The 14,746-nt window shown below is 38.0% G+C and overlaps 2 protein-coding genes across 2 annotated transcripts in view; one reads left to right on the forward strand and one right to left on the reverse strand.

Moving 5' to 3' along the window:
* LOC133534609 (uncharacterized) overlaps positions 1 to 14,746 on the reverse strand; it is a 201,521-nt gene that overhangs the window by 180,168 nt on the left and 6,607 nt on the right. The window lies entirely within an intron of this gene.
* On the forward strand, positions 7,749 to 10,530 carry LOC133534593 (engulfment and cell motility protein 1). Its single transcript, XM_061873766.1, has one exon. The coding sequence runs from the start codon at positions 8,024 to 8,026 to the stop codon at positions 10,235 to 10,237; it is 2,214 nt and encodes a 737-aa protein (XP_061729750.1). The 5' UTR covers positions 7,749 to 8,023; the 3' UTR covers positions 10,238 to 10,530.

Raw genomic sequence — 14,746 nt, forward strand, 5'->3', positions numbered from 1 at the left:
GGGACATAACACACTTAACAAACACCTACACAATATGGGAAAAACAGACAGCCCCATGTGCAGAGCGTGCATGGAAGAAGAAGAAACAACAAAACATATTCTCCTAGACTGCAAACAGATAGAAGTATACAGGAACAAATACCTAGGGACTCCGTGCACACTAGGAGAGGCATTTAGCAACCTGAAAACTTTGCTAGGCTTCGTGGAGGAGCTGGGGTAGTTAGAGTAGCGCTACCTCGTTTCACGCAAAATAGGCACAATGGTTGTCGATTTGCGGAAAATGCCCAGAAGCACTAACTAACTACACCAGTTTAATAAAATTACATGAGAAAAGCTTGCTTTCAGTATCTTTGAAAAATTGTGGTTAAATAGAGGTAAATTGCTTAGAATTAATATCCAGCTCATTCTTTCAGTATGCATTACAATGATATTCCATTATATACGAGTAGTAAATAGATAATAGAAATCATGTTAGCTACTGCAAATAATGACCAAAGTTGAGCGAAATTATATCAATATTACTTACTTACTTAGTCAGTAGCGCATGTTGTTTTTATTTTAACAGGAGAAGGGGAACCGACACGATAATACACAAACAAAATCAGTGATAATAACACTCACAAGCACTGTAATGACATTCTAAGTAGACGACGACCCAAAGACGAATGACCGAAACTCCGGTAATAATTACTGTAAACAATAATAATTCTCGCCTCGAGTTCCATATGGTCGGGTTTGAAAAAAATTAACTTCTCAGGAGAGCCAAAACAAAATTGGCACTTTTATTTGCCATTATTTCACGTACTATGTAGGCTAGACGTACCATATATTTTTTTATTGAGAAAAGCCTTTTTACCTTCTATTTTGGATAAGTAAAAGCGCTGTGCTGCTGCGGTGCTGTGTGTGTGTTTGATTATATTTAAAAAGACGGTATTTATGCTAAATTTATTAGACCCGATTTTTTTTTCTCCCCATTGTAAAAGAGAGGCATAAAGTCGTATTGACTTACTTACACTCTACACTTTGAATATTTTAGACATTATTAAGGTCTTAAGTTCAGATCCGAATTAAGAAACGTAGTATTGTTACTAAAATTATAGGCAAAGCGTCGTATGTAATAAACACCTCACAATGTGTCAACATTTTAAATTCATAGTCTCAAAGAAACAATTGAGAGGCAAATATATGGAAAAAGACGGGTGTAAAAAAAATTTAATCTGTTTATTTTAGTGTTGTTATTGGGGTACAGTCTGCACTCAGTCTATATAAAAAATCTCTATATTTGGAGATTATCTTAATTAAGCTTAAGTTTAGCTTTAACTAATTGTAAGTATATAATTAGTTTTGTTGGCAGTTAGTGCTTACATGTTATTTTAATACTAGCTTATTTTAGCAATGCTTTATGTTTTGCGAAAATAAGGAAAATCATGAAATCCGACCTATTGCATCAAATGAAAGAAATACCAGAGTAAGAAAGATAATTCCTATTTATTATTGATTATTCAGTTTATTAGAAAGATAATTCAAGCAACATTCGCATTCATTTTATAAACTTATTGCGTAACGTGATGTATCCAGACGTCGAGCCTGGGGGCCTTTTTTTTTGTTCACGGAGTGGGCGAATGCGTTTACGCACCGTCCCCCTAGCCGTGGAAAGGCCATAATGGGGGGGTGTGTGGGACTCGCCGATTCGGTCCCCTCTCTCCTGGTGAGAGGGGGGGAGAGCTTGGCCCTACCCACTAAACCCACTCCGGCGTTTCGCCTTCTTTGCCGTTTGCCAGAGCGCCATGGGATTGAGAACACTCCACCATAGCGCTCCCCGGCAGCCCCGGCTTGGCGCCAGGACACCCGCGCAATGGAGGGGAATCTGAAACGCTTGATCCCCGTCGGCGACGTATATGGAGCCGTGCAATGCGGGTCCCGTACCCGCTGGCCCCATTAGGGATCGAGACGAACATGCGCTCTTCGCCTTCGACCCCGCCGCCTGCGTCGGAGAGGCGGCGCATTAGGATCAGCCTCACGCCACCTCTACGCCTCCTCCTTTTGCGACATGACTTGTTCGCAGAAGGAGGCCACCGCATCCCAATTCCTCTCACTGCCCAGCATCGCCGCTATGATGCTGTGCAGCGAGAGGTCCACCACCCCTGTTGCCACCCTGAGGGCAGCTCTTTCCAAGGCCCAGCGACTGCACTCTTCCAGAGTGTGCTGGGCCGTGTCGTCCCCCGCGCCACATTCGTGGCACTGAGGCCCCGGCTCCCTCTTAATTCTGTACAGGTAGTGTCCGAAGGAGCCGTGTCCAGACACCACCTGCGGCAACCTGAAGGTCAGGGCTCCCCTCCTTCTAGCCACCCACTCATTAATTACCGGGAGGATAGCCCCTACGGTTCGGATTCCGTAGTGGCCATCCTCCAAGACATCCCTCCATCGCGCTCGAAGGCGCTCCGCGGCTGCCTGCGCCACCCTCTCAGCCTCTTCCGCGTCTGGGGGCTCGCCACGCCTCCTGGCCTCCGCCCTCAGCCCGTACCTCTCCGCCAACACCTCCGCGTCCAGCAGCGTGAGAGGTGGTGCGGTAGGCCCTCACCATTCACTGGACCAGTACCCTCTGCGCCCGACGGAGCAGTGCCTTCGTGCGCTCCGTGAGTCGTCCGGCCCAGATTGGTGCTCCGTAGAGCGCCATAATCCGGACGACCCCAGCATACAGCCGTCTGCATGGGGCATTCGCCCCCCCCAAATTGGGCAGTAGGCGGCCCAGAGCCGAGGCAGCACCCACGAGACGAGAAACCATTCTCGCGAAGTGCTCCTCAAAAGAGCCTGGGGGCCTACCTAGGGAATGCAAATCGGTTATAACCGATTATTAAGTCAAAATTTCATACAAAAAAATATATTCTCGAGACGTCTTCGCCATCTTGAATCTCAACGACAACCCGTAAATTTAACTTCTAAGGACTACAAAATCGTGCCTTTTTTGGCTGTGACGAAAATATACTAAATTTACTTCCCTTATTTATGAAATACTGTGATTGAATATTGTATCATGTCCAAGGTCATATTTTCACTTATACTGTATTTTGTGTTTTATTAAAAAACGAAGACTTATAGTCACATTCCCTAATGCCGTAAGTTTATTTTCGTGTTTTTTTTTTTTTAAATTACTTGATTGTAAATTTATCACTTTTTGTCGATAATAACCGTAACAGATTATAACCGATTATCGGTTTTTTTGGCCATAACCGTAACCGAAACCGGTTATGAAGTTTGGCTGGCATGGAGATATAAAGTGGAGCACACTCTAGCTTTTTTGTTATAGTAAATTGAACCTTACCACTGAGGCAGAAAGGTATTCTTAGTATTCTTACCAGACTAGAGAAAACGGTCCACTTGAGATAGCAAAAGTGGGGCGCGGTGTCTCATTCGCACATGTTGCCAATGTTAAAAACATACCATTGTGGTAGTATTTATATCCATATACTACTGAAATTAAATACTTTCTTATACTATTTTAGTGCTATATACAGAGTGCGGTTCTCAAATCTTTTAAGTATTTTGTAAATAATTATGATTATTAACTGATTAACCCAAGCATGTGCACAACAAAAAAAAACATTAATTTTAGTATGGTAGACATTGTAGAAACTTTGAATATTAATTGGTATCCCTATGACATATTTTCGAGATATTTCCAAAATACGTGAATGGTGGGGCTCGGCATTTAATTGCGAAATATTTAAAAAATGGGTAAAAAATGTTGTGTAGGTTGTAGAAGTGAAAGCTTTGCTGATTGTGGTATATATTTTCACAGGTGAACCACAATCATTCAATTTTACGATAAAATACAAAACGATAATTGACAAACTCATTAGGGTGACCATGATGTCGGCACGATGTGAATCCGTTTTATACAATTCTTATCTTATACCTTTAAACGAGCAATTCTTGTATATATATATATATATATATATATATATATTTCCGGGATCTCGGAAACGGCTCTAACGATTTTGCTGAAATTTGGTATATGGGGGTTTTTGGGGGTAAACAATCGATCTAGATTAGTCTTATGTTTGGGAAAACGCGTGTTTTCGAGTTTTCATGCGTTATTCTTTCGACGCAGAATATGGTCGCTAATTTCGTATTGCCGGCCACTGTCCGTCTGGTCCAGCGGGTTAAGACGAGGACTGCTAAACGAGTGTTACGGGTTCGAATCTCGCCCGGTGATTAACTTTTTTTTTTATATGTTCAAGTTTTTTTTTTTTTTCATTTTTATTGTTTTAGACAAGTTTAATTTAGTAAAAAAATGTAGTTAAGATTATCACCTATAGACCACCATATTACAATAAATAGTTATAACCGAGCAAAGCTCGGTCGCCCAGGTATTAAGTACTTAAGTAAGTTTATCGAATTATTTTCTTCGAGACCACGGGGACAACGCCGTCCTCGGAACGTCGGACGTAAACATAAAACTTAATACACTATTAAGTCCCGTTTATATTAGTTAATAATTTATACATGGATATATAAAGGAGTTAAGAGTGACAGAGAAAGATGCTCGCAATTTGCGAACTTCGGCGTTCGCGGTAGCCTCGACTCTAACAAGCTCAATAATACTATCGTAAGAAAAAGATACTATGTTTCTCTAATGTCTATTACACTCCATTGACAAGCGCCTCCCTAATTAGAAAGAGGTCCAATGGCCCATCTTGACTTCTCATGTGGACACAATTTTGGCCAATGTACCCTATCCAAAGTGTCCTTATTTAATGCAAACATACTACAATTATTCGACACTTATGCTCCGATACGTAATCACGTCATAAAAGAATCCTCGAAACCTTGGTTAACTCCGAACGTGCGGTACATGATGGTTCTCCGTAATAATGCTCAAAGAAAGTATAGACACACCAAGTCTGATACGGACAAAATTAATTATAAAAACTTGAAACATCTAGTAAATACCAGCTTGCATTTCGAACAGAAGGCTTACTTTAATCAAAACATTAATCTTAATCTTAACCATCCTAAACTTCTTTGGAAAAACCTTAAGGAAAACATATTACCTAATTTCAAAACCGAAGCAGACATACCAAATCAGTTTGATAACCCTACAGCTATGAATATTACTTTTCTAGACGTACCTGGTAATAATATACCAAACTGCGATAACATAATGTATTTTGGGAATAACTTATATGGTAATTCATCTTTCCAACTATCAACTGTAACTGAAAGCGTCGTCAGTAAACTATTACTTCACATAAAATCTAACGCCATTGGTTATGATGGTATTAATTTTGACATGATTTTGATGACGCTTCCTCGCACCTTGGGTGTTATCACTGATTTAATCAATTGCTCTATTACAACCTCCGCATTCCCATCATTATGGAAAACAGCTATTGTCCGCCCTATTCCAAAAACGAATGATCCAATTGATCTAAAAGATTTTCGACCTATAAGTATACTGCCTTTCTTGTCAAAAATTTTAGAGAAAGTGGTATATGACCAAGTATCCAAGTACTTGGAAAATAACAACATTTTACCCGAAATGCAGTCGGGCTTTAGGCGAGGTCGTAACACTAGCACTGCGCTTCATGACGTAGTGGACGAGGTTCTTGCTGGCCAAGACCTGGGCAAGGGAACTGCTTTGGTGCTGCTCGACTTTTCGAGAGCTTTTGACTGCATAAATATTCCACTTCTTTTGGCAAAGCTACATTATTATGGTTTCGATTACCGCACTATCAGATGGTTCGAGAGCTACTTTAAAAACAGGAAACAGTTGGTCAAGATAAGTCGTAGTGACGGTAGCTCTATATCATCGGAGCCAATACCTGTGACAAGAGGTGTCCCGCAGGGTTCTATTTTAGGTCCCTTGCTCTTTATTTTGTACAGTGCCGACATCGTCCAATGCATAAATCATTGTAAATACCATTTATATGCGGATGATCTTCAAATATATTTTTCTTTCTTTCCCAACGACACGGACTCAGCAGTCGCTAAAATAAACTCCGATCTTAAACGTATTTCGGAATGGGCCTCTGAAAACTGCTTGGTTCTCAACCCCATAAAGTCCAAATATATGATCCTGGGTTCACCGCACCAGATAAACGTCATCACAGCCTATAATCCTGTAATAGAAATTAATGGTATGAATGTGGCTCAGGTTACTGAAGCGAGAAATCTCGGACTTTTGATGGATAGTAACCTCCGCTTCGAAAAACACATAGCGGAAACATTCCAGTACTGTATGTACCGTTTAAAGGTTTTATACAATATTCGTGAATTACTGAGTGTAGATCTACGAGTGAGACTATGCGAAGCCCTTATTCTATCGAAATTAAATTACTGTATTACTGTATATGGACCTTGCCTCTTGGGACGCTCGCAGCGCTGCATTCAGAGGGTCCAAAATGCATGTGCCAGGTTCTGTTACAATATTCCCCCGCGGACTCATGTCACCCCATTTATAAATAACGGAAACTGGCTCAAAATGCTACCACGTCAGGATCTAATGTTGGCATGCTTACTGTTTGATGTAATAAACACTCAGACTCCAAGCTATCTGTACAAAAAACTGGTTTGGTCAACAAACAGAAGCTGTCACTCGGTTAGAGCCCCGCGTATTCTTATGCTGCAGCCTCAAAAATACCGCGCTGCTGCCTTTAGGGGAAGTTTTAGGTATCGGGCCACCAAATGTTGGAACAACATACCCCCACCAATCAGAATATTAAAAAGTAAGCCTCAATTTAAAATTAAATTACGCCAATACCTATTAGAAACTCAAAAACTAAGTGCCTAAAACTTAACCCCACCTGACCATACCATTACCTGCCGTTACCTATCCACTTGCGTTCACATCGTGTAAATTCATAAGTATAATAACTATCTACGTGACATATTTTTCTTGCAAATATTTACAGTACCTACATACACACAGTACAAATATATGTAACATGCATAAGTATATTATTTAAACATATAAGTACATTGACTAGTGCTGCACTGGTCGTTTATTAGTGTAGGTTTTAAGGTTCTGACGGAAGATCAGCGCTGTGGTCTCCGCAGCATTTATGCTGAGTCAGCGCCTATTCTTTACCACAACACATGACCCTCTACTAATATCTCTATTAATCTAAAAATAAGACACGTAATACATTTGATTGTTGACGTAATTATTGATATTAGTGTCAAACTGTATGTTACTTTTTCTTTGTCTCTTGTCAATTTTATTTCTCTCTTGTTATTTGTTGTGTCACAAAGCATGTAAGTTGTGGTTGAATAAAGATTTTATCTATCTATCTATCTATCTATCCGGATAATCTTATAAGTCCGTGTTGGCCGGTTATTGCATACCCTAGGCCTACCGCAAAAACCAAAATTCTCAAATTGCGGGGATCTTGCTCTTTTACTCTTACAAAGATGTAATGTAATAAGAGTGACAGAGAAAAATGCCCGCAATTGACGAACTTCGATTTCGCGGTTATAGCCCAGGGTGGGCGGTAGTCTAAGTCTATTAGGGCTTTTGATTGTGTTTACTGACGTCCGCACCGGATCGCAACCTTGGTGCGATCAGGCGCACGTTCGTTAAGGACGCAGCTGTAAGTAAGAGCGAGAAAGAGAAGTTTTGACCACATCAAGATCGAAGCCCGGTGCGGTCGTCTGTAAGGGCTATAACGTAAGACGTTTATTTGCGATTATCGTGAGGTGTGTAGAGACCCTTTAAAAAAAAGTATCAATAGTGTTATAAAATGTCATATTTTTATGTGAATTAGTTATAAGTAAAGTACTTATGTTACTTTTGTATTTCATGCTTGAGCTGATGGCCTAGTTGCCAATGCTCGTAATAAATTAAAAAAAAAAATTTATAAAATGTCATTCGTTGTCCTGTCATTTCCTGCTTGCTTTAATATTTCGTATTGCCTTGCCCCTTGCCCTATGCACAGATTAATGGGAGGGACATCGGAGTGTGAGAATTTGAGCATCTCAAATACTCATTTCGTGTATTGTGTACGTGACAAATGATAAATAAATGTCTACTAAGCCATTGAAGATGCCTTCAGCGACGAGGGATTCGACTATACTTAAGATTGCCGTGGAAATGCTAAATGCTCCCGATAAGGTTCCTCAGTTGATAGAATTTGACCAAAGCCAGCCCTTATCAAGCATTATTCAACTCCTTTGCAAGCCGTGGGGTCTCCCAGATCCCGATAACTATGCGTTGCAGTTCTCGGAGAGCAACAACCAGAACTACATCACCGAGAAGAATCGCAATGAGATCAAGAACGGGTCTGTGCTGCGTTTGGAGCAGTCGCCAGCGAAAACTGTGCAGGAGATACTGTATAAAATTAATAATGGGAATGAAATCGAGCAAGGTCATGCTCTCACTAAACTCTCTAGCCTAAGCAGTGACCTCACTTTCGCGCTCGAGTTCATTAACAAAAAGGGTTTGACCTTAATAATAAGTAATATTGAATCCGGAAAATTCAAAGGAACTTGTTTCAAACATGCTCTAGTTACTTTTGTTGAGCTTATGGACCATGGTATTATTTCCTGGGATATACTGGAGAATCAGTTCATTAATAAAGTGGCAAGTTTTGTCAGTAATCAAAGCACAGCTCAAGATCCTAAAGTCATTCAGTCCTGCTTGTCTATTCTCGAGAATATTGTTCTCAACAGCTCAGGAAAGAATTCCCAGGTTGAAAAAGAAATAACAATTCCAAGTTTGATCTCGCAGTTGCAAAATCCTAATCAAGATGAGGTTAAAGTAATTCAACAAAATACTATTGCTCTCATTAATGCTATATTGGCCAAAGCTGATCTAACTAAAAGAAAAACCATTGCTGCAACATTGTCATCAAAACAGGTCCGTAATGTTATTTATGACAATTTGGTTGGTGTATTGGCTGTTCAAGCCCAAGATACAGAACTGGCACACCAGCTGTATGTGTTACAGACACTTTTACTTGGCCTGCTTGAACCCAAAATGAGACAGAGAGCTGATTCGCAAGAACAAGAATCACAGGAAAAGATAAAAGAGCTAAGAAAAATTGCATTTGAAAATGATAACAATTTCAACATAGAAGTTACAACAAGACGTCAGCTTGGTAGCTTCTCAAAAGACTTCAAGAAACTTGGTTTTAAATGTGAAATTGATCCCATAAAAGATTTCAATGAAACACCCCCTGGTATGTTGGCCTTGGACTGTATGCTGTACTTTGCAAGAAACTATCCTGAAGACTACACAAAGATTGTTTTAGAAAACAGCTGTAGAGCTGATGAACATGAATGTCCATTCGGTAAAACCAGTGTAGAACTTGTGAAGCAGCTGTGTGACATATTGCACATTGGAGAGCCACCAAGTGAGCAGGGCCAAACATACCACCCTATGTTCTTCACCCACGACCATCCTTTTGAGGAACTATTCTGTATTTGCATAGTCCTTCTTAACAAAACATGGAAGGAGATGAGAGCAACCTCAGAAGACTTTGTAAAAGTATCCAGTGTTGTGAGAGAGCAGATCAGCAGGGCATTGGCTGTTTCCCCTAAAGGTTTTGACAAGTTTCGCCAGAAGGTTAACCAACTGACCTATGCAGAGATTACACAGATTTGGCAGACTGAGAGAACTAACAGAGAAGTTTGGGAGTCACATGCTAGACCTATTGTTGAGCTGAAAGAAAAAATAACCCCAGAAATAATTGATCTGATCCAACAGCAAAGATTAGGGGTACTAGTAGGTGGGACTAGATTCAAAAAGTATTCATCAAGAGGGCAGAGGGTTAAGGATAAGTTTTGGTATGTCCGACTGTCCCCCAACCACAAAGTTCTCCATCATGGAGATTGTGATGAAAAAAGCACACCAAGTTTAGAAGAGCTTGGTAACAAACTGTCCGTAGCAGACGTAAAGAGTGTGGTAACAGGAAAAGATTGCCCACACATGAAAGATTTGCGAGGAAGAAAGATAAACCCAAGCTTGGCTTTCTCCCTGATTCTCAAGTCTGCTGAAGTGACTTCTTTAGACTTTGTGGCCCCAGATGAGCAGATATTTGACTATTGGACAGATGGAGTTAATGCTCTACTAAAGGAAAAGATGACAAGTAAATCATATGAAAATGATCTTGAAACTTTGTTGTCAATGGATATAAAAGTGCGTCTACTCGATGCAGAGGGCATTGACATCCCACAGGACCCTCCACAGATACCTGATGAACCTGAAGATTATGACTTTTACTATGATAATAATTAAATAATTCCATTTTTTCATAAGATGATTTTCCAGATTATATTATTTCCATGTGTATCGAAAATTCCTAGTATTAGTAGTTGAATAAGTTTTAAGCAAGATATTTATTAATTTTAACTCATTTATGAAGATGTAATCCTTTCCATTTATTCTAACTGAATTTTATCAGCACTTCCACTTAATAATAATAACAGTGGCCATATTCCATATTATATTTTATATACCAAAGATCATGTCTAAAGAACAAGAGAATATATTTTAAAATGTGCGTGTACAAATAAATGTTTTCCTAGACATTGCTGTAGTATATTTTTCTAGTATGTAAGTAGTAGTGTACATTATTTTAAAACACAATGGAGTCGAAACCTAAATCTCGATCTAATCCGTATAAAAGATATTGTTCTGTTTACATGTCTGAATAAACGGAAGAACAAGGAAGCAGATATAAAAAATTTTTAAATTCTGGACGATATTGAAAGTTAAGTCATTTTGATGAATTTAAACTTTAAACCATAAATAGTGGAATTTTGAGCGTGCGAGTGCGAGGGCTTCGAAGCACGAGAGGTTGAACAAATTTTGCCGCCGAGTGCCTTCTCAGGAAATTAATGAGTACGTTCAAAAATTAGGGATTGCATTTACACACAATTTTAAGCACTATTTACACGGAAATCCTCGAAGTGAAATATTTCAATTACTGCAAGAGATTCATTTACGTAGGTAATTGCCATGTTCGTGTTTCCCTGCGGACTATTTATTAAGATTGTATATTTTCGACTCTGAGATTTAATAATCGAACTTTTAAATTGGGGATAAATCAATTAAATAATACTTAAAAGTAAAACAATTAAAAGATAATGTTGTAATAAACACATTTCATTTTTGTACCTATTTGTATTTTATTTCGTTACAAATACCCTGTTAAACGCCCATCGGTCCAATAAACTAACTTAACAATTAACATAATTAAGTTGCCAGCTCTTAGACTATGATTATAGCGCGTCGTCTTGGAAGCAAGCGTAAAGGCGGCGGCGCCCGATTGGTTCGCATTTCTTCTTTAGTTCCCGGAGTCCTTACTTAGTAAGAGTTAAAATAAACATCCTTAATTTATTGAATATTGTTTGCCCAAACAATATTAGGAACTGACCGACATAATTATACTTCCGTGAGAATCAGACATACTATCTCCGGATAAAAAATTTATGTTTACAGAATCAAAGTTTGTAATTCCTAGGGTCAGGTGGTCAACAGTGGGTCTCTTTTTTTCAGATGGCCAAAGCTCCGAAACTATTTATCACAGGAGTTTGCTGTAATGAAGGATATTATAGGAGATTTTATTCCCCGTCTGTACAATGGGGAATGTTCTGAAGAACTTTTTGAATTGGTGCCACCGTCACGTTTTTATCACCGCACATCCCGCCAAAGAAACAAAGTTCATCCTCACTTTCTCGACACGTGGCAAACCAAGAACAAGCGGGCATCTCGCTCGTTTTTTCCCAGAACGTGCAAGTTGTGGAATGAGCTACCTTCTGAGGTGTTTCCCTTGCGCTATGACATGGGGTTCTTCAAGAAGCAGGTTTTTAGGGTTCTCAAAGGTTGGCAACGCATAAGTGGCTCCTCCGATGTTGCTTATGTCCATGGGCGGCGATGACTGCTTCCCATCAGGCGGCTCGTCTGCTCGTTTGCAACCTATTACATAAAAAAAAAAAAAAAAAAAAAAAAAAAAAGATTTAATCTAATTTATGTTTGTGTTATTGATTTTTCAAAGTATGTTTTAGGTAAAAAAAAAATGTTTATTTTTTAAAAAGTCTGAAATGCGTTACTGTGTGCTATGGGGTCGCAACAGTGGCTCGGGGTGGTACACAGTTAGGGTTGCCAACTATTTTTTGGTGGAATATAGTATTTTCCAGAATAAGGCATTAAAAATATAGTACATTAAAAAAATATATAGTACTTTTAGATAAAATGCTTAACTTAAGTGTAATATACGTTTAATCATACTTACTAGCACTTTGTTAAGATTAGTTATGGTAACGATTTTAGAGCAAAAATGTAAAATTGATAGATTTAATCGTTGAAATTGTACTCCTTTTGTTACGTAATATCTAAATAACAAGCATTGGTTTCTATTAGCACGTCTTCTCATCTTGCCTTTTAATAATGAGGTCGCAAGCCTGCGTCCCCAGTACTATGTGACGAGAAGGAACAGTTTTTAAAAATTCATCAAAAAAGTATGGTAGTAAATTATACAAAATGATGTATAAGAACAGTTTTAGCAAATGTTGTAGATTGTTTAAGTATCAAAATTACGTTGAAATTAAGTCGATTTTCAGAGAAATTGTCACTTGTTTTGAAGTTAGTTCTGGAGAAAATTGATTACGTCTAACTTTCATTCAAATAACTAAATTCAAATTTATAATAACAAAAATGTAGTTTATTAAAGTTGAAGTACAGGATATGTGTAATACAAAATTACCATTTTTAGCAGTCCAAACTTTACGAAATTTACAAATAAGATCAACAAAATCGGTGCTTTACGCGCGTTTACCTATACTTCCATCAGAAAAACAATCATTACTAATTAAATGAGTCTATTAAAAAAAAAGATAACAAGACGCGCTAATAGAAACCAGTACTTGTTATTTCTAATAGTTAACAGAAGTTGTACAATTTCATCGATTAAATCTATGAATTTGACATTGTTGCGACTAAAATCGATAACGGCCTCTTAACTATTCTTTTTGTGTAGACCACTCTCTGTTGTCAAAATCATCCTATTCCTAGACTCCAGCTATCATGCCATCAGTTAGTCATATATGTAAAACTGCTCACTCGTCATCTCATACGCCCAGTAATAATAAAGAGTAAAAAAAAATTTTTTTTAATAAAAACATTTATTTAAAGTTTAAATTTATATTTTTTATTGAGCTTTGTGCACTTTTTAGTAATGTCTTAATTTTTAATAAAATGAGACAACGATTCAGTACATTCATACTGAATATTTATGACAATTTAATGGCTCCCTTTTTATTCAATTTATGTCAGCCCTGTTGCTTCCCCACGCCATATTGTCTTCCCACTTGAAATATATATTTTTTGATTAGAATTAAATTGATTATCGATCTTGAACAAATTAGAAGGATGTCGGAAATATAGTATTTTAGCGTACTATATATTTTTTCAACAGTATATAGTACAGAGAGCCAAAATATAGTACAATACTATATAATATAATACGGTTGGGAACCCTATACACAGTGGATTATTTTAGAGTAAATTATTATAAATAAAACAATATCATGTTTAAATCAATCAGTCTCATTATTTATTAATTGTTCAACTTTGCACACAACTTTTAGACTTAATTGAATCAGTCGTTTTGATTATCTGATGCCTTTGGCATAATAAGAGATCAAACAAATAAGAGATGAATATCCATAAGAAATTAGCATTTTAAAAGTTTTTGCATTTCCGGAAGCTTTCGATTTTTAGGGTTCCGTAGCCAAATGGCAAAAAACGGAACCCTTATAGATTCGTCATATCCGTCTGCCTGTCCGATTATGTCACAGCCACTTTTTTCCGAAACTATAAGAGCTATACTGTTCAAACTTAGTAAGTGGATGTATTCTATGAACCGCATTATGACGTTCACACAAAAATAGAAAAAAAAACAATAAATTTTGGGGGTTCCCCATACTTAGAACTGAAACTCAAAAAATCTTTTTTCTGCAAAACCATACGTGTGGGGTATCTATGGATAGGTCTTCAAAAATGATATGGAGGTTTCTAATATAATTTTTTTCTAAAATGAATAGTTTGCTCGAGAGACACTTCCAAAGTGGTAAAATGTGTGCCCCCCCCCCCCCCGTAACTTCTAAAATAACATAATGAAAAAACTAAAAAAAAAATATGATATACATTGTCATGCAAACTTCCACCGAAAATTGGTTTGAACGAGATCTAGTAAGTAGTTTTTTTTTAATACGTCATAAATGGTACGGAACCCTTCATGGGCGAGTCCGACTCGCACTTGGCCGCTTTTTTCATTGTAGAGTTTTAGGGTTGTTAGGGGTATTCCTGTTAACTTGGCGGCTTTTCTGATGCTCGTCCCTTTGCGAATTTGATTAAGAGCCTCCTTATGTTTTCTTCGGTATGGAGACCAATAGAACGTGACTTTGGCCGCCGAGGCATTCTAAAAATAAAGACATGCCAATCAAAAAACCCACATTATATTTCCAGAAATACCTAGAGATAAATTATTTTAAATCCCACCACATCTAAAGTGCTATTATAAATAAAATATACACAAACAAAACAAGTTGTTAGTTTTGTAGTATGGGCGTAGGTGTTTTGGAATGTGCACGTGCAGAAATTTTATTGCAAACTATCAATTTCATGGGCAGAATCAAAATAAGTACCTATAGATGGTCAAGCAAATCTTGTCAGTAGAAAAAGCCGCGAAATTCAAATTTTCTATGGGACGATATCCCTTCGCGCCTACATTTTTCAAATTTG

The sequence above is a fragment of the Cydia pomonella genome, chromosome 2 (genome assembly GCF_033807575.1).
Source record: "Cydia pomonella isolate Wapato2018A chromosome 2, ilCydPomo1, whole genome shotgun sequence".
In the NCBI taxonomy this organism is placed as follows: domain Eukaryota; kingdom Metazoa; phylum Arthropoda; class Insecta; order Lepidoptera; family Tortricidae; genus Cydia; species Cydia pomonella.

Bases quoted from the DNA above. Each gene is read 5' to 3' on its own strand.
- LOC133534593 (XM_061873766.1), top strand. From the start codon at position 8,024: ATGTCTACTAAGCCATTGAAGATGCCTTCAGCGACGAGGGATTCGACT.